Source organism: Nicotiana tabacum, chromosome 8 (genome assembly GCF_000715075.1).
Source record: "Nicotiana tabacum cultivar K326 chromosome 8, ASM71507v2, whole genome shotgun sequence".
Taxonomy (NCBI): domain Eukaryota; kingdom Viridiplantae; phylum Streptophyta; class Magnoliopsida; order Solanales; family Solanaceae; genus Nicotiana; species Nicotiana tabacum.
In genome coordinates this window covers 26,007,872-26,029,506 of record NC_134087.1, presented here as the reverse complement: position 1 = coordinate 26,029,506, position 21,635 = coordinate 26,007,872, and the positions used below count along the sequence as shown (strand labels likewise).

General features: G+C 35.1%; 3 protein-coding genes across 8 annotated transcripts; all 3 read left to right on the top strand.

Moving 5' to 3' along the window:
* Positions 1-1,365: 1,365 nt before the first annotated feature.
* Positions 1,366-9,654, top strand: LOC107831435 (uncharacterized). Of its 3 annotated transcripts, none has more exons than XM_075219108.1 (17): positions 1,366-1,502; positions 1,701-1,798; positions 1,883-1,988; positions 2,860-2,928; positions 3,100-3,276; positions 3,375-3,448; positions 3,638-3,740; positions 4,144-4,186; positions 4,345-4,407; positions 5,397-5,626; positions 6,440-6,560; positions 6,646-6,746; positions 6,903-7,016; positions 7,088-7,258; positions 7,796-7,939; positions 8,016-8,161; positions 9,026-9,654. In XM_075219108.1, the coding sequence occupies exons 2-17, from the start codon at positions 1,735-1,737 to the stop codon at positions 9,178-9,180; spliced, it is 1,881 nt and encodes a 626-aa protein (XP_075075209.1). In that variant the 5' UTR covers positions 1,366-1,502; positions 1,701-1,734; the 3' UTR covers positions 9,181-9,654. The 3 variants fall into 3 exon arrangements, with proteins under 3 accessions (XP_075075209.1, XP_075075207.1, XP_075075208.1); XM_075219106.1 differs by having other exon boundaries at positions 1,374-1,507; XM_075219107.1 differs by having other exon boundaries at positions 1,392-1,538.
* Positions 9,655-11,050: 1,396 nt separating this feature from the next.
* LOC107789508 (uncharacterized) lies at positions 11,051-15,839 on the top strand. 4 transcript variants are annotated; one of them, XM_016611341.2, is made up of 6 exons: positions 11,110-11,207; positions 11,598-11,653; positions 12,420-12,607; positions 14,243-14,341; positions 14,419-14,570; positions 15,256-15,839. In XM_016611341.2, the coding sequence occupies exons 3-6, from the start codon at positions 12,437-12,439 to the stop codon at positions 15,641-15,643; spliced, it is 810 nt and encodes a 269-aa protein (XP_016466827.1). In that variant the 5' UTR covers positions 11,110-11,207; positions 11,598-11,653; positions 12,420-12,436; the 3' UTR covers positions 15,644-15,839. The 4 variants fall into 4 exon arrangements, with proteins under 4 accessions (XP_016466824.1, XP_016466825.1, XP_016466827.1 ...); XM_016611342.2 differs by having other exon boundaries at positions 11,111-11,207; positions 12,435-12,607; XM_016611338.2 differs by lacking the exon at positions 11,598-11,653 and having other exon boundaries at positions 11,051-11,207.
* Positions 15,840-16,783: 944 nt separating this feature from the next.
* LOC107789506 (26S proteasome regulatory subunit 4 homolog A) lies at positions 16,784-20,564 on the top strand. The gene is made up of 6 exons (XM_016611335.2): positions 16,784-17,344; positions 18,039-18,284; positions 18,731-18,900; positions 18,970-19,186; positions 19,319-19,459; positions 20,322-20,564. Exons 1-6 carry the CDS (start codon positions 16,868-16,870, stop codon positions 20,403-20,405), a joined length of 1,335 nt encoding a protein of 444 aa, XP_016466821.2. The 5' UTR covers positions 16,784-16,867; the 3' UTR covers positions 20,406-20,564.
* Positions 20,565-21,635: the final 1,071 nt, after the last annotated feature.

Here is a 21,635-nt window from a genome sequence, read left to right as displayed (position 1 = left end):
ACTATTAATTTGAATGAAAATCTTTTTAAACAAAATTAAAGTATCGTGTTTCGGGGAATTCACATTTAATAGTATTTTTATTTTTATATATGAGTATTGGGTCGAGTTTGGTTGGTCATTTCTATTTTAATTGGGTTATTATTTATTAGTCCAACAACAACAACATCAATCCTGTAAAGTTCTACAAGTGGAGTTTGGGGAAGGTAGTGTGTACGCAGACGTTAGGGATACTGTTTCCGATAGATTCCGAGCACAATAAAATGATTATTTATTAGATTGAAAATAAAAAAATCGCAAATAAGAAAATATTATCAGCAAGTTATATTTTTCGGTCATTATGATTTTTGTGTGAGTTAGTAAAAAATTTATGATTTTTGTGTGAGAAAATATAGATACTAGTATAACTTTGGTGAAAAATATTATATTTATATGACCGTGAAATTTACGAGTTTTTGACCAATACTGTCCCTTATCTTTGAGGGTAGGTCTATTTTGGTCTCTCAAGTATAACTCTAAACATATTTAGTCCCTTAAGTATACTAAAGTGGAGTACCTTTAGTCTTACTGACACAATATGTTCAAAAACTAACGGTGTTACCCAACTCTGACTCATGAAGAAAATCTTCTGCTCTAAAGCAAAACGTTTCTTCTCCTTTTATTGGATAACACAAATTATCACTTTAATTTCTCATTTTTAAATAATATCTTCTAAAATTTTGATTTTGAAAATATCCCCTTTTGTGATTGTCAATGAGAAAATGACACTGTATAGCCGCTGTAAAAATAATAGCTGAAAAAATGTATAAAATTTGTATATAATATGCATTCTGTATACATTTAGAAATTTCAGTTGATTTTTCCAAAAAGATTAGTTAAAATTTGAAAAAATAGAGCCGCCAGGATCACTTCTAGGCATATTATTGAAGTAAATGAATAACCAGGTTGTATTATCACTTTTAGCCCACGCCATAAACTATTTACATCTGGTAGCCGCAAAAGTATATAAAATTTGAATAATTTTTGTGTATTAGCATACAATACACACACATAAAATACAAATTTTATATATTTTTCGGCTATTATTTTTACAGCGGCTATACAATGTCATTTTCTCATTAAAAAGTGGCACATAACCGGATATTTTCAAGGTCAAAATTTTAGAAGACATTATCTAAAAATGAGAAATTAAAGTGATAATTTGCATTATCCAATAAAAGGAGATGAAACATTTTACTTTAGAGCAGAAGATTTGCTTCATGAATCAAAGTTGGATAACACCGTTAGTTTTTGAATATATTGTGTCAGTTAGACTAAAAGTGCTCTACCTTAATATAGTTAAGGAACTAAATACTTAAGATTATATTTAAGGGATTAAAATGGACCTAACCTAAGGGACAATATTGGCCAAAACCTCTGAAACTTCACGGGGGTCAAGACTCGGGAACTTTTAGCCTGAAGTCATCGGTCTTCTCTTTTTCTCGGCTTTCCGCTTGCATCCCTCTGTATGGCAAGTTCTACTATACGCTGCAGCTCATACCGTTGAGTTATTCATTTTAATACACTTCGAATCTTGTTTTTTCTCTCCTTATAGTCATAGCCCCTTTTCGTTTTACTGTAAATTCTTGCTAGATTTTTTAGTTATTATGTTGCAGATTCACATTTGTTTCTGAATTTTTGCAATTCAATTGTAAAAATCGCAGCTTTATGGAGTATTAATATTGGGGTTGTTAAAAAATGCGGGAAGTTCCATCATTAATCACCTTATGCATATGCTCAATCAGAGATGAACTCATTCAAGGTGATATTTTATTTTATTTTTTTATTTTATTAGAACTATACAAAGCTATTGCTTAGCAATTAGCATTTCTCTTTTTGTTTTCAGTGGATGATGTTGAACTTTCATCAGTCTTATATCAACTTCCCACGGAGTTGTTCGACCAGTTGTTGCCGCAGTTGCCTCCATTGGCATTGCAAAAATTACAAGAAAGGTTGTTAGCTCAACACTTAAATTTTAAGATTATATGTGTGTTTAGTAAATGTTCAATTTAAGCGGTCATAACAGGTTACTACTCAATACTTACCTGCTGTTTTAAGTGACAGTGCATAGAACTTAAGCTCTTTTTTTCCCCTTCTATTTTCTAGCAAATCTTCTCATTTATGTTGGATATCAATGTACCTCGATCCTCCTCCTTTATCTTTAGTACATCAATATGAGCTTAGATTCGATGCTAAATTCACAAAGGTGGAGTTCATTATAGAATCCCTATTATTAGAGAATCCCTATTTTGTTTTAAAGGAGAATTAATTGAGTACTGGATTGAAACTGGCCTAAATGGAGTTGAATGGATATCATGAATTCATACAGTTGATGACTAGTTTGGGATTGATCACATTGTAAAGCTTTATATGCAACAGCTGTGACGTAGTTAACCGCATTGTACATCCAAAAGCATGAACATGATTACTTATCTAAACATTGTGAGAATCTAGTACTGCTAATACTAATAGATTGAGATCATATCTGCTTATCAGCCGTATGTGTCATGTGCGTCTTGGTTCCATTGCTGTTCTCAATAATCTAGAATCTCTAATCTGCTGAAAGTCCATTTGTCAACTTCTGCTAAATTAAGAGGACGAGTAATGGTTTATTGTTTTAAACTTTTGGTGCATCAATTGTTTGAGAAAGTGATTTGGAATTTAGAGTGATGAAGCTAGTTAACGGGGAATTGATCAACATTTTTAGTTGGTTTATAACTGATATAGTTGGTTGACATTATTTAGGTTTTCCACACGCACCTTTATGTGGTGGCACAAGTGCATAATATTACCTGATTTTAACCAGAAAATCTTGTGTTGCAGGAAACCTGACGTCTTGAATGATTATGAGCTTTTGACTGATGGTGTTGATAATCAGAGAAAGCGTAAAAGGTTTGCATTTGTAGTTTCATATAGGAAATTGAGTGAATTTTTCTTTAGTTCCTGGTCATAAAGAAAGATTATGTTACATCTTGAGTAAATATGTATAGAGAGAGGATGCCTGTATTTACATGATCTGCAGATGTTTTTCTTTTGAATGGAACTTGGAATATGTTTCTGCAGATATCTGAATTTTGAGGAAGAGTGGAAAACTCTCTATGAATTACGGTGGCCTGCTCTTGGCCGGCAGAGTAAGAATTCCAAGAATAAGTCATTTGACAGGTCAGCAAAAGGAAAAGAAGCAGAGCGTGAATCCACAGATGACTGGCAACAGATGTACTGGGAAGCACATTTGCAGAAGTACGAACATCAAAATCCACTTATTGGTGGTTATCACTAAAATTATACAGCTTCATTTCACCTGTCATTTTAAAATTTCACATTTTTCTGAGAAACAGATGCCTGGATACAGCAGCAGAGATAGCTTTATTCCCAGCTTTTCATGGTCAGATTAGTGAAATAGAAGTTCCCGGTAAGAAATTCATGTTGATTTATAGATGCCTTTGTTTTGTTTGTATATTGTGTATCACAGGTTGTACTTGTATCCAGATGTCTTCTCCTGTTCTGAAAATATTATGGTTCAAGCAAAGAAAGTTCAACAGGAGTTCCCTGAACTAGCAACGTAACATTTCGTTGATACAGGCTTCTTTTGTTTGTGCAGATTCAATTTTAAATTATATTGATCATAGGGGACACATCGGCAAAATCACATGTGACTACTCCAAGTTTGCTTATCACTGCCAACAATTCGGATCATATGCCAGGTGTATTTTCACTTCAGTTTTTAAACCTGCAGGCCTTAACCATTCAGAGGACAATGAGCCTCATGACAGAAATATCTTTAAACGCCATATGCAAATAAATGTTCCTATTAATATGTGTCATCATCTTCAACACTGCATCTGTGAAGTATAATAAAGGTTGGAACTGGGGTTCTCTCGCCTGCAGTTTTCTGCATTCTTTTCCCCTTTGAAATAGTACGTAGGGGTGAGCAGAATAAGTGATTAATTTTGAACATTGAAAGGATAAAATTGGTGCCATCATGTGCATGTAGTTCCTTGATTATTACTTATGATTTGTGCATTCATGCTGCATATTGTGTTTCAACTACCGCTCTTGATTGTCTCAAACATAGCTCCTGTTGAATTACTTTTGTTTTGATTGCAGACACCTGAGACTGCCAAATGTTTTGTGTGTGGAAGAAACTTGTGTAAGTTGTACATACTGTGTAGAAAAAAGAAAGCCTCAAAATGATAATATTTGTTGCATAAAATTGTCGATTCCTAGTTTAGTCGTCAAATAGAAAAAGAACAACGTAAAGCTTCCTTTGGTTTGTGTGGATAATCATCTTACATTTCTTTGTTGCAGCATTTACTTAGAAATGCAAGATTGGAGAGTCTGGAATTACAGTGGATTAAGTCTGATGAGCATGTAAGTTTAGCTGTTTTTGTTATGTGCTGTACATGTTAGCTTTCAGGAAATAGCAAAATACTCTAGTAACAGAACAAAGAAGAGGAAAGATAAACCCCTTAGAAACTTTATGGAATAAGATGCAAAATACCCCACTGACAACAGATCCTAATGTATACTTCGAAGCAAATTTATTTTTGGAATTCAAGTCAGAACTGAATATGTGAAACATGCTCTTAGCTTTCATCTGCTTTTATGTAGCTTGTTTCTTAAGGTCTTCAGGTTGCACTTGAGTATAAAATCATTAAGCAGAGCTCCCTCATTTGTTCCAATACGTGTTAGTTCTTTACCTTTCATTTCCTATTAACTATCCTATGTTAAACATGGCATATAAACCATGTGTTGATGAGATGATAAGGGTAGAAATATTCTAACTTAAGAAAACTAATTCCTTCCCCCCCCCCCCCGGCAAGCACAGTAACAACAAAAAAGAAAACAAGAAAAAGGAAAAAGAAGGCCAAAACGACGGCTGTGTCAAGTTACAACTTTATCTTGAAAGCGATCTTAAATCCGGTCATGTCTTTGTTGGCACATATGTTCAATCGACTGTGCTCTGAAAGGTACAAATCAGCATTTTTGATAGTAGAAGAATAATTTTGGTGTCTCGCGCAACTTCTTTTTCTTCTTTTGGTTTACTATATTGAGTTATAGAAGAAGTGGATCCATAATCAATGATCAGGGATTCAGCTCTGTAAAACTGTTTTCCCCATCAGAATTGATTTCTGACATGGCATCTGATTCATGATAGAGTTGTATTGGCCCCTTAAGATTTTATGCCATGCTCTCTCAATTGCTTGTGCATTTTTTTATTTGGCATATGTAGTAAATAGGAAAATTGCAACATATCTTTGTTTCGAATTCCTATATCTTCTTGAGTGGAACTTGTTATGCTTAAATGTTGACTATTTGACTGTTACACTGCTTTGTTTCTGTGGCTTTCAACCTTGCAGGTCGAGGGGTTATGCAAACTCATCAACCAGAACTATCGATCCCTAAAGTCGATTAAGTTCGTGTATTGCAAGTTTACAGTGGCTTCTCTTAATGCAATTTGTGACTTATTATGCATGCATTGTCCTCAAGCACCTGAAATGCAACATTTCTCAATCAAGACATCAAGCTTCCTAGAGAACAACGTTTCTTCTTTGCCTGCTGGACTAGTATCTTTTATATCATCAGGGAGGTATGGTGGATTTCACCTTACTTTCCATCAGCTCCTTTATTTAAGTGTTCTATCCTATATACTCATAGTTAACAGCTAACTACTACAAAGAATTTTGAATAAAAGAGTTGTTTGATGTGAGGTGTATGTTCATATTCATGCTATCATAGAACCATGGATGTCATGTGAGCTCATCGGTAGAATTCCGTCTTACGGCAATAATGGTGCGTGTGTAGTTTTGATCTTCTGAAGTTTAACGCTTGGAGGAAATTGCAAAGGTCCTAGCGACAGTAATCTTGCAGAATCTGATATTTCTGGAAGTTTTCTAGTTCTTGGGAGAAATTGCAATTTTGTCAAAAAGCTCAATTATACAAGTGCAATGACCGTGTTTTAGATGACAGAGATCCTCTATTTACTTTTTCTTAAAATACATATTATACTTTTTGTTAATTCAATCTGTTCCTGGGTAATTCTGGCAAATTTTGGTTAATATCCTTAACGTGTATATCCGTGATAATCTCATTCCTTTCAAGTGGAATTTGGTAACAATGTGGGCTTTATTAACAGTTTCAGAGAGTTCACACTTGGCTCATAGCTTCTCTTTGGTTGGAGACAAATTTAATGCTGACAATATTGTTCCTAAATGATAGATAATTCTATTTGGCTGTAATTGGCTATCATCTTAGAGACACAGAGATGGTCATGTGATAGTATTGATTTGTGTGATTATGTATTGCAGATCCTTGTTCATTCTTTGCATCATGGTACATACCATCTGCTCTAATCCTTTAAAATGATTCCATAGACTTACAATTGTGCATCGGATTCTGCTAGGTCCTTGTCTTCATTATGCTTATCAGACAATCATCTTCATCGACATTTTGCAAGGATAGTTTTTGATACCCTCCTTGAAGCTTCATCTAGTATTACCATTCTGGACCTTTCAGAAAACAATGTGAGTAATGACGTTTACTCCTGTTGTTGTACTCATCAATACTGATGTTATCATCAATCAGCCTATAGAAGATTTTACACTGCAGATTGCGGGATGGCTTTCTCATTTTAAATGGAATGACAAAAGTATCACCGAGCCATCTGGGACATACAATTCATTGAAGTCATTAAAGAAGCTTAATTTAAGGTATGTTTTGACTTTTCTATTCACACTGACCTGTCATAATATAAACAATTCCATAGGAATTTTGGTCACAAGCTGACTTAATGAGTTTTCAGGAGAGGTGTTTTTGTATTGTCATCTTTAGTGCAATACAAAGTTTACTTGTTTCTCTAACTTCAGGAACTGCAATCTACAGAGGGACGATGTGGATTGTCTCAGATATGTGCTAGTCCACATCCCTAATCTGGAGCAACTTGATCTCAGTGACAATCCTATCGAGGATGACGGATTCAGGTTGGTTGAATTTTAGTTTATATGTACAGCGACCAACTTGCTAAGATCTCGCAACTGCGTTTTTCATTCAGGTGTCTGACTACCTACTTCAAGGATATGTCACAGAGATATTTCTCCCTTGTCGAATTGAAGTTGGAAAGCTGTGAGCTTACTTGCTCTGGAGTTTGTGAACTTCTAGAAGTTCTTTCAGCTTTGAGAAAACCACTCAGTTTTCTCTCAATTGGAGGCAACTATCTTGGCAGGTTGGTAATGTAAATATGATTACAAAATTATATTCAATTTTCATAATTCTTCTCGTAAATAGAATATATTTTCTGAGGGGAAAACCACCTATGACCTGGAGAGTGCCTCGTGGTTTATCACTTGGCCTTTCACATGCTTTCTTTGTGCTTGAAGTTCGTAAAATTTTTCTGTTTCACTCTATCAAGTAACGTGGGGAGACATTTTAAGCCATGTTTTGGGTTATATTATGCCATGTTAAAATGCTTGGACTGATAAGGTGATGTTGTCATGGCAAATTTGCTGCAGATCTAATCTTTCCTTTTTGTCTTGGGAGTTGTATATCATGTCATTTCATTATTTGGTGTTCTAATAGCTTTCCATCTGTTGTGAAGTTAACTCTCTAAATTATATCATAAGCATTGCAGCAAAATGTAGTACACTATTCATACTGCCAAAACTTCATCTGCGCCATATTTCTCCCTTTGTTATCCTCATATGACACTTCCATTGCAAAATGTGAACATTTTTCTGACGTTCTCGTTGCCTAACTTTTGTAGTGAGATAGGGACACCATTAGGTAAGTTTCTATGCGGAGGTATTCAGGCTTTTGATATTGAAGACATTGGACTAGGTTCTTCTGGCTTCTTGAAAGCAGGCAAAGAGTTAGTCAGGGAATCAAAGCTCCGCTCCATCAACATAAGGTTAAATGGAGTTTCCATTGAATTTCTGATTATGGAATTTTAACAGAGTAGTAACATGTTCATTAAACTTATGCAGCAAGAATAGAGGTGGAATTGAAACTGCAAGATTTCTGTCAAAGCTTTTCTCTCATGCCCCAGATCTTTCATCAATAAATGCAAAATACAACTTTATGGCCAAAGAATCTTTGTCAATCCTGAGCTCCGGTATAAAAGTTGCAAAAGGTACAACCTTTTAGTGCTCTGTTTCTTCGCTCGTTTTGGATTCTTTCTGTAGCGTAAGTTAACTTGTCAAAATAGAACTGACAACGTGTGACCACTAGAAATTGACAGCTTTTCTGGTAAAGCATTGAAATCATATCAATCTTATATCTTCTTTTTGTTAATTAATAATAATGGAACGAGAAAGTGTGAACTGATGGCAGACGACACCCCAGGACTTTTGTTTCTACAAGTTCCAAGCTGATAGTTTTCCCTTGCAAATGGTGAATTTTCTGAAACTGCCAATGGAAAAATGACCATGATGACTAACAATTAGTCGAGTTCACAAGTAATACGGTGAAATCGGCTATTTCATGAACCTTTCACCTCATTCATATGATCAGCAAGTAAATTGATGCGTAAAAGAAGATTTAAATTATGTGAACTGTGTTCTTTTGTGGCATAGTCTCATTCAGAAGTTGTTTGTTTCAGCTGATTTTCGCTTTAAGCTCTTAGGTTCAACTGTAAGGACGCAGCACCTCTAGTGTGAGTATGTGCACGTCACGGGTTCAAATAATGCCGTGGACAAAAGTATGGTATTTAAGTTCCGAGGAGGGTGTAGAGGCAGGCCCATACTCCCCGGAGTTTGCAACCTGCTAATACTTTACGAAGGGGTTGGGCTCACAAAGTGGGCTCACAGGCGATTTCTCCCATATAAAACAATTTCCTAATTTGGATGTTTTTTAGTATTCATTTGGTTCCTAGGGGCCTGATGGTTCTAATGCTTTTTTGAGAAACTAGAAGAGATATAGGTTTTCTATTATTCTGTACCTTTAATGTCAGTTAATTTTTGAACTCATTGACCTTTTTCCTCTGCCATTGGTTTAGGTAAACTGGAGCATTTGGATTTGAGAGGAAATATTATATGTGAAGAAGAACTTGCTGATTTTTCAGAGCTGGCTGAGCTTCGGACCAGTGGAAATTTTGTTCTGGAACTCTCTTCTTCACCAGCTCAAAATGTACCTTATGATGATGATCCTTAGTTGCTTCAGCTTACAGGTAAAGCTAAGAGCATGGATAGTGATCTTTCAACGCCCCGGGGCTTTGGTTCAATAGCAATGATAGTACAGCACATGGTTTGTGGTAGGCCCGTTTCACGAGTTCTGGCCTGCTATGAGTCGAGTTTGGTATTAAGTGGAGAAGGGCAGAGGTGTGTACCCCTTATCCGAGTTTTATAGCTGGAAACAACAAATACGGAGTTTAAGAAAAGGATAATGATATTCTGTAACACTAAATATTGGTCATTCCTGAATATGTTGTGTTGTATAAAAAGAACAGAAGACTGATGAGTAATGACCTTAAAAAGGAGCTCAGTCAGATTATCCCTAGCGAATGTGATATTGAGACTAATACTAGTGTTTCTTGTTTTGAACGTTTGTTGTGATTACCACACTGTTTAATTGTTTTGATTATATAAATTTGAGTTTTTTTTTTTGGATAAGGAAAAAATTGAGGTATTGTTTCCTTTTGATAAATTTTGAGGCATTTTTGATCCCATATTAAGTATGTGAATAGCTTCTCCAAGTTCATTTTTTTCTCTTGAAACAGTTGAGCTGTGGTTGTACTTCTGCTTCAAGTTTTTAACTGGCAATTAATCAGATTATGCTTGGGAAAAGGTTTTTAACACGGATAGAAAACTGTTAGATGTTTAACTCTTGATTTTTCTATTTTTGAATGCAATATGGAAAATTGTTAATTACAGAATTGAATCCGAATAGTAAAAAGATTGGGAAGGAGTGCACTAGACCGTCTTGTTCAATCATTAACTACTGAAGTGAAGCTATCGAGATTTAACAGACTTAGGGGTCGGTTATACTTCTTCTTAGAAATTATGCAATTATCATTCTTAATATAACATACCAAACAATGAATAAATAACAACCCCAGCATAATTTATCCTGGGGCGTATCCAGCCTATTGAAGGTGGGTTCCCGTGAACCCAGTAGGTTTTGCATATATCCTGTATATGTATTAAAAAACTCATTAAATATCCACAGATATTTGATTGTTAACCCAGTTACTTATTGTATATTTACTTAAGGTCGTTATAGGAACCCATAAGCTTTAAATCCTGGATCCGCCTCTGAATTTATCCCAATATAACTTATACCGGTATAAATCGTATTCCAACCAAACGACTCCTTAAGAGTTTGTGATTTCAGTACATGAAAATTGTGTGGTACTTTAGCAACATCAAAATCAGGATTAGGCGCATGTCACGGATTTAAACTATGCCACAGACAAAAAATGAATGTAAGTGTAAAATCATTGAGGGGCGGATTCATTATCTAGGGAAAGTAATTGAAAAGAAAAAAAGAAGAAAGAGAAGAGAATGACAAAAATAGGTTTAATATGGTTCCTTAAATATGTTCGTGAGCAATTTTGGTCGTTTAAGTTTGCAAAATGTAAATACTTTTGTCTCCATCAAATACTTAAAAACTATAATTGTTAGATTAAACAAGAAATGTAAAAAAAGAAAAATTAATTAGAAACACAAGGAAAAGTTTTATCAAATTTCATAAACCTACAATACTAAAACTGCACTAGATACCAGAAATAGATTTTAAAAAAAAGTAAAAACTACACCTAAAAAATTAGGCCAAACTCAATAAATAGACCCAAAATAGAAGAAACTTTAAAAATCGTGCCTCAAAATATGAGCTCATGTTAATTTCTTCACAATTTCCATTAAAATTAACAACCAAAGTTTTTTAAAATATTTGATGAATACTAAAAGTGGTCTCTTTTGTCAAACTTAGAGGATCAAAACTGATAAGAAATATATTTAATGGGTCATTTAGAACCTACCCTAAATACAGGGACCATTTTTGTCATTTTTCACGAATAGAGGAAGTCCAGTGGTTCGGGTTCAAATATACGGGTCTGCGTCTGAATTGACCCTTCTTTAGAAGTTAGAACTCTGAAATCTAGAGTTATAGAGTTACCTGTAAACTCTTAGATTCTTCTGCAAACTTGGCTTCCATCTGTTCCTCAGACAGACTTTCAATCTGTAAGTCCTTCAATTATTTTCTCATTTTTCCTTATAGTAGCCTGTATTACAACAACAACAACCCAGTATAATCCCACAGTTGGGTACGAGGAGGTATCCAGGAGACCCTCGGCTCAAAAAGGCACACTATATTAGTACTATCAATAGTAGCCTGTATTACAGATCTCCGTTATTAGTTCTTAGGATCTCTATTTCGTCAAACTTTTTTTCCTGCATTTTCCTGGTAATCTACTATTGTGTTTAATCTTCAAATTTTCATTTGATTTTCCCCCTATATGCATACACTTCCTTCTCTCTCCCTTTCTATTTTTTTTTACTTGTTGCATCGGTAGTTGATTCGTATATAAATCAAAGTGATTTGTGATATAATTGTTTGATGAGTGTTTCCAGAAAATGTCGTTATGTAATCGGGTGATTTGTTTTTAACAACAAAAGAGTTGCATAAGGTATGTGTATCCTGAGGAATTCTCCTACTTCTATTTCTGAAGTTGCTATTAAGTGATGAATTATCTCTTATCCTGCAGAAAAATTAGTAATTGGAAGTAATTATTACTCCGTGTTCAGTCAAAACTAGATATGATAAGAAGATAAATTTTAGTGGGATGTGATTCAAACGAAGTGATGGAGTCGTTTTCTGGCGTGTATAAGTTCTATGAACTGACGGTTAAAAATAATTTACACATCAGGTCACTTGATAGGCAACTAGGCAACTGCATGTGATTATTTTTACAAACATTGATTGGTAACCTTAAAAAATGGAAAGCAATCTTCTATGATACGTCAAAATACACTGATGGTATAAGAAAATCTTTACAGTGTCCAGTTTATATAACTTAAATCTTTCTTCAGCTCTACGGACTTTTTGGACTACTTAGTCTTTGCCTGTCCTTTCTCCGTCTATGTTCGTATTGAGGTTATGCACTTATTGGGGCTGTCCTGAGGGTGGCATTTACTGATAAAATTGGCTAAAACAATTTTGGGTGCGATAAGTGAATTTTCTGAATTGAGTTGGACTATTGTCTTTGGTATATGTTAAGCTTATAGCAAGAACGAAATATGAGAACCTTGAATAATAAGCTGCCTGCTGGCATTGTTCTTGATGTTAGAAAATTGGGTTGGCCCTGTTTGGTAGTTTGTACCTTAGGCATAATCAAGCAATCAGAAAAATGAACTATGCTTATGTTGAGTTACTAACATTTGTCTTGATTAAAGAAAATCCTCCTGCAGAAATGTATGATAACCTGGGAGCACAGTCTGGAATGCCAAGACCGCCTGTTAATCCACAGGCAAGTCCTTTTGGAAATGCATTCTCTGGTGGTAGCTCGGGGTTCATCAGGAGCGGACTAGGGGCTTATGGAGAAAAGATCCTTGGTTCCAGTTCTGAATATGTTCAAAGCAATGTAAGTTGCTTCATGGACTGGTCATATTTCTACATTTTGCTACTTTCTAAAGAATTTTTTGCTATAGATCGATCGAGAACTTTTTGGTTTTTGAAAATACATTATGACCTTAGATCAGGAAGGAAACTGTACTTTTCTTTGTTGTATTTTTGCATTGTTGTGTTTCGGTAGGTTAGTTCTACTACTTTTGGAAATCAATAACTTTTAAATAGCATTTACAGTTTTGCCTTCACGTTGACAACATCATCAAAGTGGCATTGTGCCATATTAGCAAAGTTAGCTATGCATGATTAGCTTTAGAAAAGCCGAAGGAAATCCTGTCACTGAATAGCAATTGAAGCTAGGTGAAGCTATTTCCATTTTCCAATTGTTAATCACATTCTTCATTTTTTTCAATTTGCAAATTTGTCCTCATTGTCCTTTTCCTTATTCCTTGATCGAATGATAGCACCCCATGCCCTATTTTGTCATCTCTCTGTAATTGAGCAGTAAACTAAAAAAAAAACTTTAAAAGAATAGGAAGAAGAAATTTTTTTGAGGAAAGAGACAGAAAAATATCTATTTAGGTAGATAAATGTTATATCTAGTGGTGATAGTAGAGGATTCTGTGGGAAGATTAGGTCAGATGGATAGATTTTTCTGGAGAAGCATGGATGACTAATGTCAAGCCACATCTACTCCAAATAAGAGAAGGAAAGAGAGGTCAATCGAAGAAGAAAGAAAAATATGATTTAGAGCTGGAAAATTTTAGTACTGTCATCCGATTCTGCTCTGTTACCATGACGTCACTTATTTCTTTAGGTGTGTTTAGCTGCAGGTGCAGAAAGTAACTGTAAGTTGAAATGGGGAACTCCTATGTTGGCTGATCTTGGAAGGATACGGTGAGGAGAGATGGGGCATGGGGGTGGCATACTATGATGCTCATTAGGGGTAGGATTCGGTAGAAAGCTAGAAATGGATTTTGATAGTAGTTTTGTCTATGCAATATAGTGGAGTCTGTCTAAGCTAATTCAGTTAGAGTGCGAATGAACAACATCCAATGATGACTCCTGGAGGTTTTGGTTCATTAGTGGGTTTGAGGGGAACACTAGTATCACAATAATTGGTGTGGTGGCTACACAAGAGATTAGTCTCTTTTGGTTTACCTTTGGTTCGTGGTACTAGGATCAATCTGGCGTGCAAGTTATATTGTTTACAAAGGAAAACATTGCCCATACATGGCAATTGTGTTCCAAACTTCCCTCAAAAACAATTTAAGATTAGCCCTTGTTATTTAAAAGAGTAATTAGCCATTCATAATGAGGCATGGAAGGTTACATACTAATCAATTTTTTTTTTAATTGTAAAATCAATGTGGCTATACAAGTGATTATGCTGTAGGCAGCCACAGAAAAATCCCCCTTAAAACAAAAGTAAGCCAGATTGCCTCCCTTTCCTCTTTGATATGATGTAGCATTTGCCTCTTTGTTAAAGTTCCCTAAATATTGCTTTGAAGCCATAGATGATTTAACGTTATTATTGCGCAAAACTTTTTTCCATTCTGTCTGTGGACATTTTATTGCTGGATGATATTGATACGTGGTCTAGCTTATCTGTTGGAAATGGAATTCTAGTTAACATTTTTCAATTGAACAGATAAGTAGGTATTTTTCCGATCCCCAGTACTACTTCCAAGTGAATGACCAGTATGTGAGAAACAAATTGAAGGTTGTTCTTTTCCCTTTTCTACACAGAGTAAGTTCTTGAAACTCTTGATCTCTCTCTTTGTTGCATTATGATCTCGATATTGTAACCTTTTCATTTGTCTGTAGGGTCATTGGACAAGAATCACAGAGCCGGTAGGTGGCAGGCTATCCTACAAGCCCCCTATCTATGACATAAATGCTCCAGATTTGTACATTCCATTCATGGCATTTGGTACTTACGTTGTTCTTGCTGGCTTATCACTGGGTCTCCAGGGAAGGTAAGCTTAGTGTTATCTCAAGCTTTCTAGGCTTTCGTCTCTTGGTGTTCAATACTGAAAAGTTTCTTTGATTTTTTACTGGCAATTTTCTGTGTCGACTTAAGCAAGTGGTTGCTTACCTCATTTTTGTTTATAGTGCCAATAGATGTCACATGCTCATATAGAAGAACAAAACTGCTGCTTAAACTGAACTTAATATAATTGTCAGCATAAGTACATAGTTAGCCGTCTGCTAAATGAGGAACACCCCCCCCCTCCCCCCTCTTTTCCTCTTATATTTAGATGTCCTAGTTTGTTAGGCATGGCTGTCGAAATACCAAGTGAATTTTATTGTAGTTGGATGGAAACATGAACATATAGTTAATTTTGAAGAATTAAAAATTCTTTTAACAATGGAAGTGGTTTCCATAGTACTGTATGGTATGGGGTTGAAAAAGATTTGTAGAATATGGAGAAAGAATTTAACCCTTTTAAGAGTGAGTAAACCAATCAGACCATCCAAAATAGGTAGGAGAATAAGTTGGGACATAGGAGTGATATTTGTAGTAGTGGTGGGATACAGTTGCTAACGTGACTTGACTTCTAGTTATCATGTTGCAATACTATTGAAGTATGGAATAATTTCCTCCATTGCTTCCTCTTCCTTTTGTTTGTGTTGATTCTGAATCTTTTCATCTCTTGCCAGGTTTACCCCAGAAGCTCTAAACTGGCTGTTCATCAAGGGGTTGGTTGGTTGGTTTTTACAGGTTTCGTTGTTGAAGATGACGTTGTTGTCACTGGGTAGTGGAGAAGCTCCTCTCCTTGATATCGTGTCATACTCCGGATATGCTTTCACAGGATTGTCCATAGCTCTTCTTGGAACAATTATATGGAGCCATTCTTACTACTTCTTGATGCCATGGACAAGCTTATGCATGGGAATATTCTTAGTAAAGACAATGAAGAGAGTTCTTTTTGCAGAAGTGCGAACTTATGATTCAAGCAGGCATCATTACCTCCTTCTCTTCATTGCCCTAGCTCAGTTTCCACTTCTGTTTTGGCTTGGAAAGATAAGTCTTAATTGGTTCTTTTGAAAAAGAATAGTCATCTCCAGCACTAATATGGTTCAGCAGCTGTTTTCTGTGAAGTAATGTAAACAGTTTTTGTGTAGGATTTACCCTGACAGTGCAATGCAACAGTTACAGCGATTGTTTTCCTTTTGTTGTTTTTACAAGTTCTGTTTCAATTGACTAAAAAATATTCACATATTAAAGATGATTGAGAAGAAGGTGACAATTCTATATTAGAAATTTCGAAAAGTTTTATGCAACGCTCTGTAGATTGTATGTTAATTCGAAGACAACCAACATTTCTTTAGTTTTTACACAAAAAAGATGTTTTTACCCACTCAATCAGAGACTCAACCATCTCTGATGAGATATAAATGGTCACAACTTCATCGAATTATATTGAAATGAATCCACAAAGAAGGTTGATAATTTATCTATTCAGCCTAAGTTCAATTGCTGGCGTAAATAATGTTTGTGGTGTAGGTGCAATTTAACTTGTAATAATAAATTGTTTATTTTAGTTTTCACCCAATTAATTTACTTATTATCAATAATACCTATAATTATTTTTCATGATGGCATCGAGATTTTCTAATTTCGATAAGGGGTCGTCTAATGGGGAAGGTATAATATAAACGTGTACTTGGTGTATAATAGATTAATCGAGATAAACTTTTTTTTTTAACCTAGAGTTGTTTAAAATATTTGGTTCATTAGACTAAAAATAGGATATACGAGGTATAATATAAATATATATTAGGTGTATAATATATAAGTCGAGATAAAATTTTATTTTTAACCTAGAATTGTTTAAAAAACTTTGGGAAAGGTCATTGGAGAAGAGCATCTTATCATTTTAATGTTATCCCGAGATTATTATACTACCCTCAACGTGGGATGAAATAATATTTATATTATGGAATTAATTAATTTTGAAATTGCTAATCACAAATTTAACAATTCAGTCAAATATAAGATAAAATATTTACTCTGCATTTAATCCCGAAATTATTATCAGTTAGTATTATCCCACACACCAAACGATGTCAGATGTTAGTACTAATTGTGGTGAGATGATAATAGAGGTGAAACTCTATTCAAAATTAACCAAAAATAAATAAAAATAAAAAACTCTACTCACGCCGGAATATCTATATCTTGGAAAGAAAGAAAAGCACAACCAAAAATTCCGAAACCTATTTCCAAACCCCTTTTTGCACTCTCTCTTCTCAGTCACAGCTAAAAGTCATGGGTCAAGGAACACCCGGCGGACTTAACCGGCAACAGCCCGGCGACCGTAAGAACGACGGAGACAAGAAGGAGAAGAAGTTCGAACCAGCTGCACCACCGGCACGTGTCGGTCGGAAACAGCGTAAACAGAAAGGTTCCGAAGCAGCAGCTCGACTCCCAACGGTTACGCCGCTAACAAAATGTAAATTTCGGCTCCTAAAGCTCGAGCGAATCAAGGATTACTTGTTAATGGAAGAGGAATTTGTGGCTAATCAGGAACGATTGAAACCTCAGGAAGAGAAAACGGAAGAGGATCGATCTAAAGTTGACGATCTACGTGGATCTCCGATGAGTGTAGGGAATTTGGAGGAACTTATTGATGAGAATCATGCTATTGTTTCGTCGTCGGTCGGACCGGAGTATTATGTTGGAATCTTATCGTTTGTTGATAAGGATCAGCTTGAACCTGGATGTGCTATTTTGATGCATAACAAGGTATTGTACTTTGTTTATTTTGTTGTTTTTTTGGTAATATTTGATTGTCTCTTAGTTTTTAGGGTTTCATTAGTAGACTAAGGCGTTTGTGCAATTTAGACCTAATACTGAGTAGTTTTGTGATTCGATTAGCTTTAAGTTCAAAAATTTAGGTAGGGTTATGGTTCTATAATTCTATTTGTTAAGTTCTGATACTTAGTTTTTGAGCTTTTAGTAAGTTTGGGATTTGGAATGTGGAAGTGGTATGAAAAAATAAGTGACTGGAGTTTGTGTTTGGAATCGCTTTATTTTTGATGACTGATTAGTCATAATGCTAAAGAATTCATTTAATCAGATTTTGTTACTTGTAAGGATATCTACGTAAGAGAGCTTAGTTATTTTTATCAACAAGTTTGGTAGTCAGCGATTTTGACTAGCTGGAACCTCCTTTATTAGCTAATTTACTCGTTGTATTTAGACTCCAAATTAGTGCCTTCTGTAGTACTTTTGGGACATTTATATTTGTTTTGTTATCTTGTTTGTTAGTTTGTTTTAATTTGATAATAGTTTCTCTTTAGGTTTGTTAAAAAAATTTGATAATAGTTTCGCACTTTCTCTGCAGATCTCTTCCTTTTATTGCTTTGAAATAGTAATAAGGTGAAAGTATGTTAAGTCTGAGGATGGGTCATTTTGACAATATATATTTCTCATTCAGGTTCTATCGGTTGTTGGGCTTCTACAAGATGACGTTGATCCAATGGTGTCTGTCATGAAGGTTGAGAAAGCTCCCTTGGAATCATATGCTGACATTGGTGGATTAGATGCTCAGATTCAGGAGATTAAAGAAGCGGTTGAGCTTCCTTTGACTCACCCTGAGTTATATGAAGACATTGGTATTAAACCTCCTAAAGGGGTCATTCTGTATGGAGAGCCTGGCACAGGCAAAACCTTGCTTGCTAAGGTTTGTGAAATTTCTTTTTGAGTATGCTGAGCTTAGAAATTTGGTTGCGCTTCCATTTTCACTTCCCTAGTTGGAATCAACAAGTCCTATAACGTGAGTATGTGGAGTTCTTGAAATTTGAAGTATATCTACTTCTTACAAGACTACCTGTGACTTGATGAAGGAAATGTGTAGCAATTTAGGCATTTAGCACAAGGTGGTTTGGGCACAAGGCATTTAGCACTTTCGAGCGAAATAGTTTCTGATACATTTCGTGTGTACATGTGCTAATAGTTCTAATCAACTAGCTATTAGGTGTTTTCTTGTCTACTGATGGAATAGAATGTCTCTAGTGCGAACAGATGGAATCAACTTGTTGACTCTTTTTCATTTACTTTTGGAATATAATGTCTCTCTAGCCCATAATATGAAAATACTCAAGAGCTTTATTAAACCTTTTTGTTCAGGCAGTTGCAAACTCCACTTCAGCCACTTTCTTACGTGTTGTTGGAAGTGAACTGATCCAGAAGTATCTGGGAGATGGGCCTAAATTGGTCAGAGAACTCTTCAGAGTTGCTGATGATCTCTCGCCTTCAATTGTCTTTATTGATGAAATTGATGCAGTCGGTACAAAAAGGTCTATTTCTGGTTTCTGTTCTTGAGGTTGGAATTCGTGATGTCTGCTAGTTAATATGTTTATCTTCAGGTATGATGCACACTCAGGTGGTGAACGAGAGATTCAGAGGACTATGTTGGAGCTGCTGAACCAGTTAGATGGCTTTGATTCCAGAGGAGATGTTAAGGTGATTCTTGCAACAAATAAAATTGAGAGTCTGGATCCTGCCCTGCTTCGGCCTGGTAGGATAGACAGGAAAATTGAGTTCCCTCTTCCAGATATTAAAACAAGGAGGCGCATTTTCCAGGTTTGTGCGTTAGATTATTCTTGTTTGGGTAACTTTTTCTAGAAAAAAATTATCATTATTGAGAAACATACTTTGTCTGATGCTTCCTGGATTACGTACCATTTCGTGAAACATTTTGTATGTGGTATGCAGATACACACAGCAAGAATGACTTTGGCTGATGATGTCAACTTGGAAGAATTTGTTATGACCAAGGATGAGTTTTCGGGAGCTGATATCAAGGCAATATGTACTGAAGCTGGATTACTCGCTTTAAGAGAGCGGCGTATGAAGGTGAGACGTAAAAATGGGTAATCAGTTTGATTTATTTTTCATGATGGATTGGCATGCTCTAATATACGTCTAAAAAGGGGCCCTGGGGGGGGAGGGGTTGCATGTTTGATTCAATTTCAGATAACTTCTTTCTTTCGTTGGTATGGCATGTCTATTTCGAGGTTTATTCGTCATAGGCATGTAGTTCTGGGTTAGCAAAACCCCGTTGAAATGGAGGGCTCTTACTTTATTATAATTTAAAGCTTTGTGGAGTTGAGAGATTGAGTTTGAGCTTATTTGCCCCTGAATAAGTGCATCCTCCATCTTAAGTTATGGTTTTATGTGCCCGAATAAGTGCATCATCCATCTTATTGTACTCATGCGGCTAGAAGAATTGTGAAGATGACCTGGAAAGACGAGGTTTATTGGACAAGGAAATATAGACTGTAGATTGTAATTGATTCTTTAACATGTTCAGGATGTGGAAAACTGGAAAATATATTTGAGTTTTTTTGTACTTGCCTAAATTGAAACCATTAATTTTCTTTGGCATTGTTAGACTTTGTCAGCTTTGTGACTGTCAGCTTCGTAACCTTAAAAAGAAAAATCTTTGGCATATTGAATGTGTAGTCTGGAAATGTAAAGATTATGAGGAAGGGAAGATCAAATATCTAATTATAGTTAAATTGCTGTACTGTTCTTTACCAAGGTAAAATATATTAAAAAATATACATTGTAAATTTCCTGATCCTACTCATGTTCTGTGGTCTTTGGTGGTCGCCAAAAAGATCTATTGTCTTGTCTCTAAAACTTTTTAGGGTGATAAGTTACCTGGCACTGTATATTGTTGACACAAATGTATTCTATTTCGGTATTTCCACAGGTTACTCATCCAGATTTCAAGAAGGCCAAAGACAAGGTCATGTTCAAGAAGAAAGAGGGAGTGCCAGAAGGACTTTACATGTAATCATAGTGTATCACTTCTGTTAATCGTTGTTCACGACTTTGATTACTCTGTTTTCAGTTAAACGCTTTAGTTCTCTTTACTTATGTTGATGGCTTCTGATCTTCTGGCAAAAAACAAAATATTTCATTGAGAACATCTGGTTGGTTATGTCAGCCCCAATTTGCGCTTCCTCCGTTTTCAGTATTAAATTATTGTGCTTGCCATCAGCCATTTTCATTGTGTGCTGAATCTGTTTTCGACATCTAGTTGGTTCCGAGTGCTTATAAAATAAGGCAGCATTCTGAGCATTCCGAGAGGTAAACCAGCGCGCTTGACCATTCCGAGGGCGAAAGATGCGTCGATTTGGAAATTGGAAGTGCTATTCTTCAGTACTTCCATGTGTTTTTAGACTTGTCATAATTTTTAATTGGGTGCTTACAATGTTGAGGGCAAAAGATAGATACATTGCAAAGTCTTTCAAGTTTCCTTGTTGAGTTGTGCACTAGATTTGCTTTACATGGTTCGATGCCAAACAGAGATTGGAAAGAGAAACGGAAGAGATCTTTCCACTTAATCGCGAAACTATGTAAAAGGTCTAAAATTAAGAATTTCAAAATCAAATAAGATTTTACCAAAATTGGACAACCTAATTGTATAGACTTTGAACCAAATACTATTTGACTTCCCATTTAATTGTTCGTTTTTTTTTTGTGTATACGTGACTTTCTTTTTTCATTTTTTTTGGTTCCAAGAATATTATTTTGTTGTGATTTATTAATGAATTACTTTATATTTTGTGGCTTATCTATTCTCATCTTAATCATGTATCCGAGATCTTTTCTTATTTTAATTATTTATTATTAATTTTTTATATTTTAAATTTAGTCTTATATGCCATTACTTTTAATCTAATTAATCACAATACAAATCAAACAATGAATAAGAATATTTTTGACTAAGCTTATTATAAGCAGGATAAACTAGAATGTCTCAACATTCATCCAGTTAGTCAATATAATAAGTACAATCTTAGTATCCGCTTTCCACATATAAGATAAGAAAGTTATTTTTAATAAAAGCTGTATAATTTTGTCCCACTTAATAGGAATAAAATTGATTATATTATGTAATCCATCATGTGTAATATAAAGTACTTTAGAAAGACATTATATGTAGAGTAAGATACGATCGAGATATTATTTATAAGAACGATAAGTATTTATCGAGTTGCGATGTCTAATATTACTACTA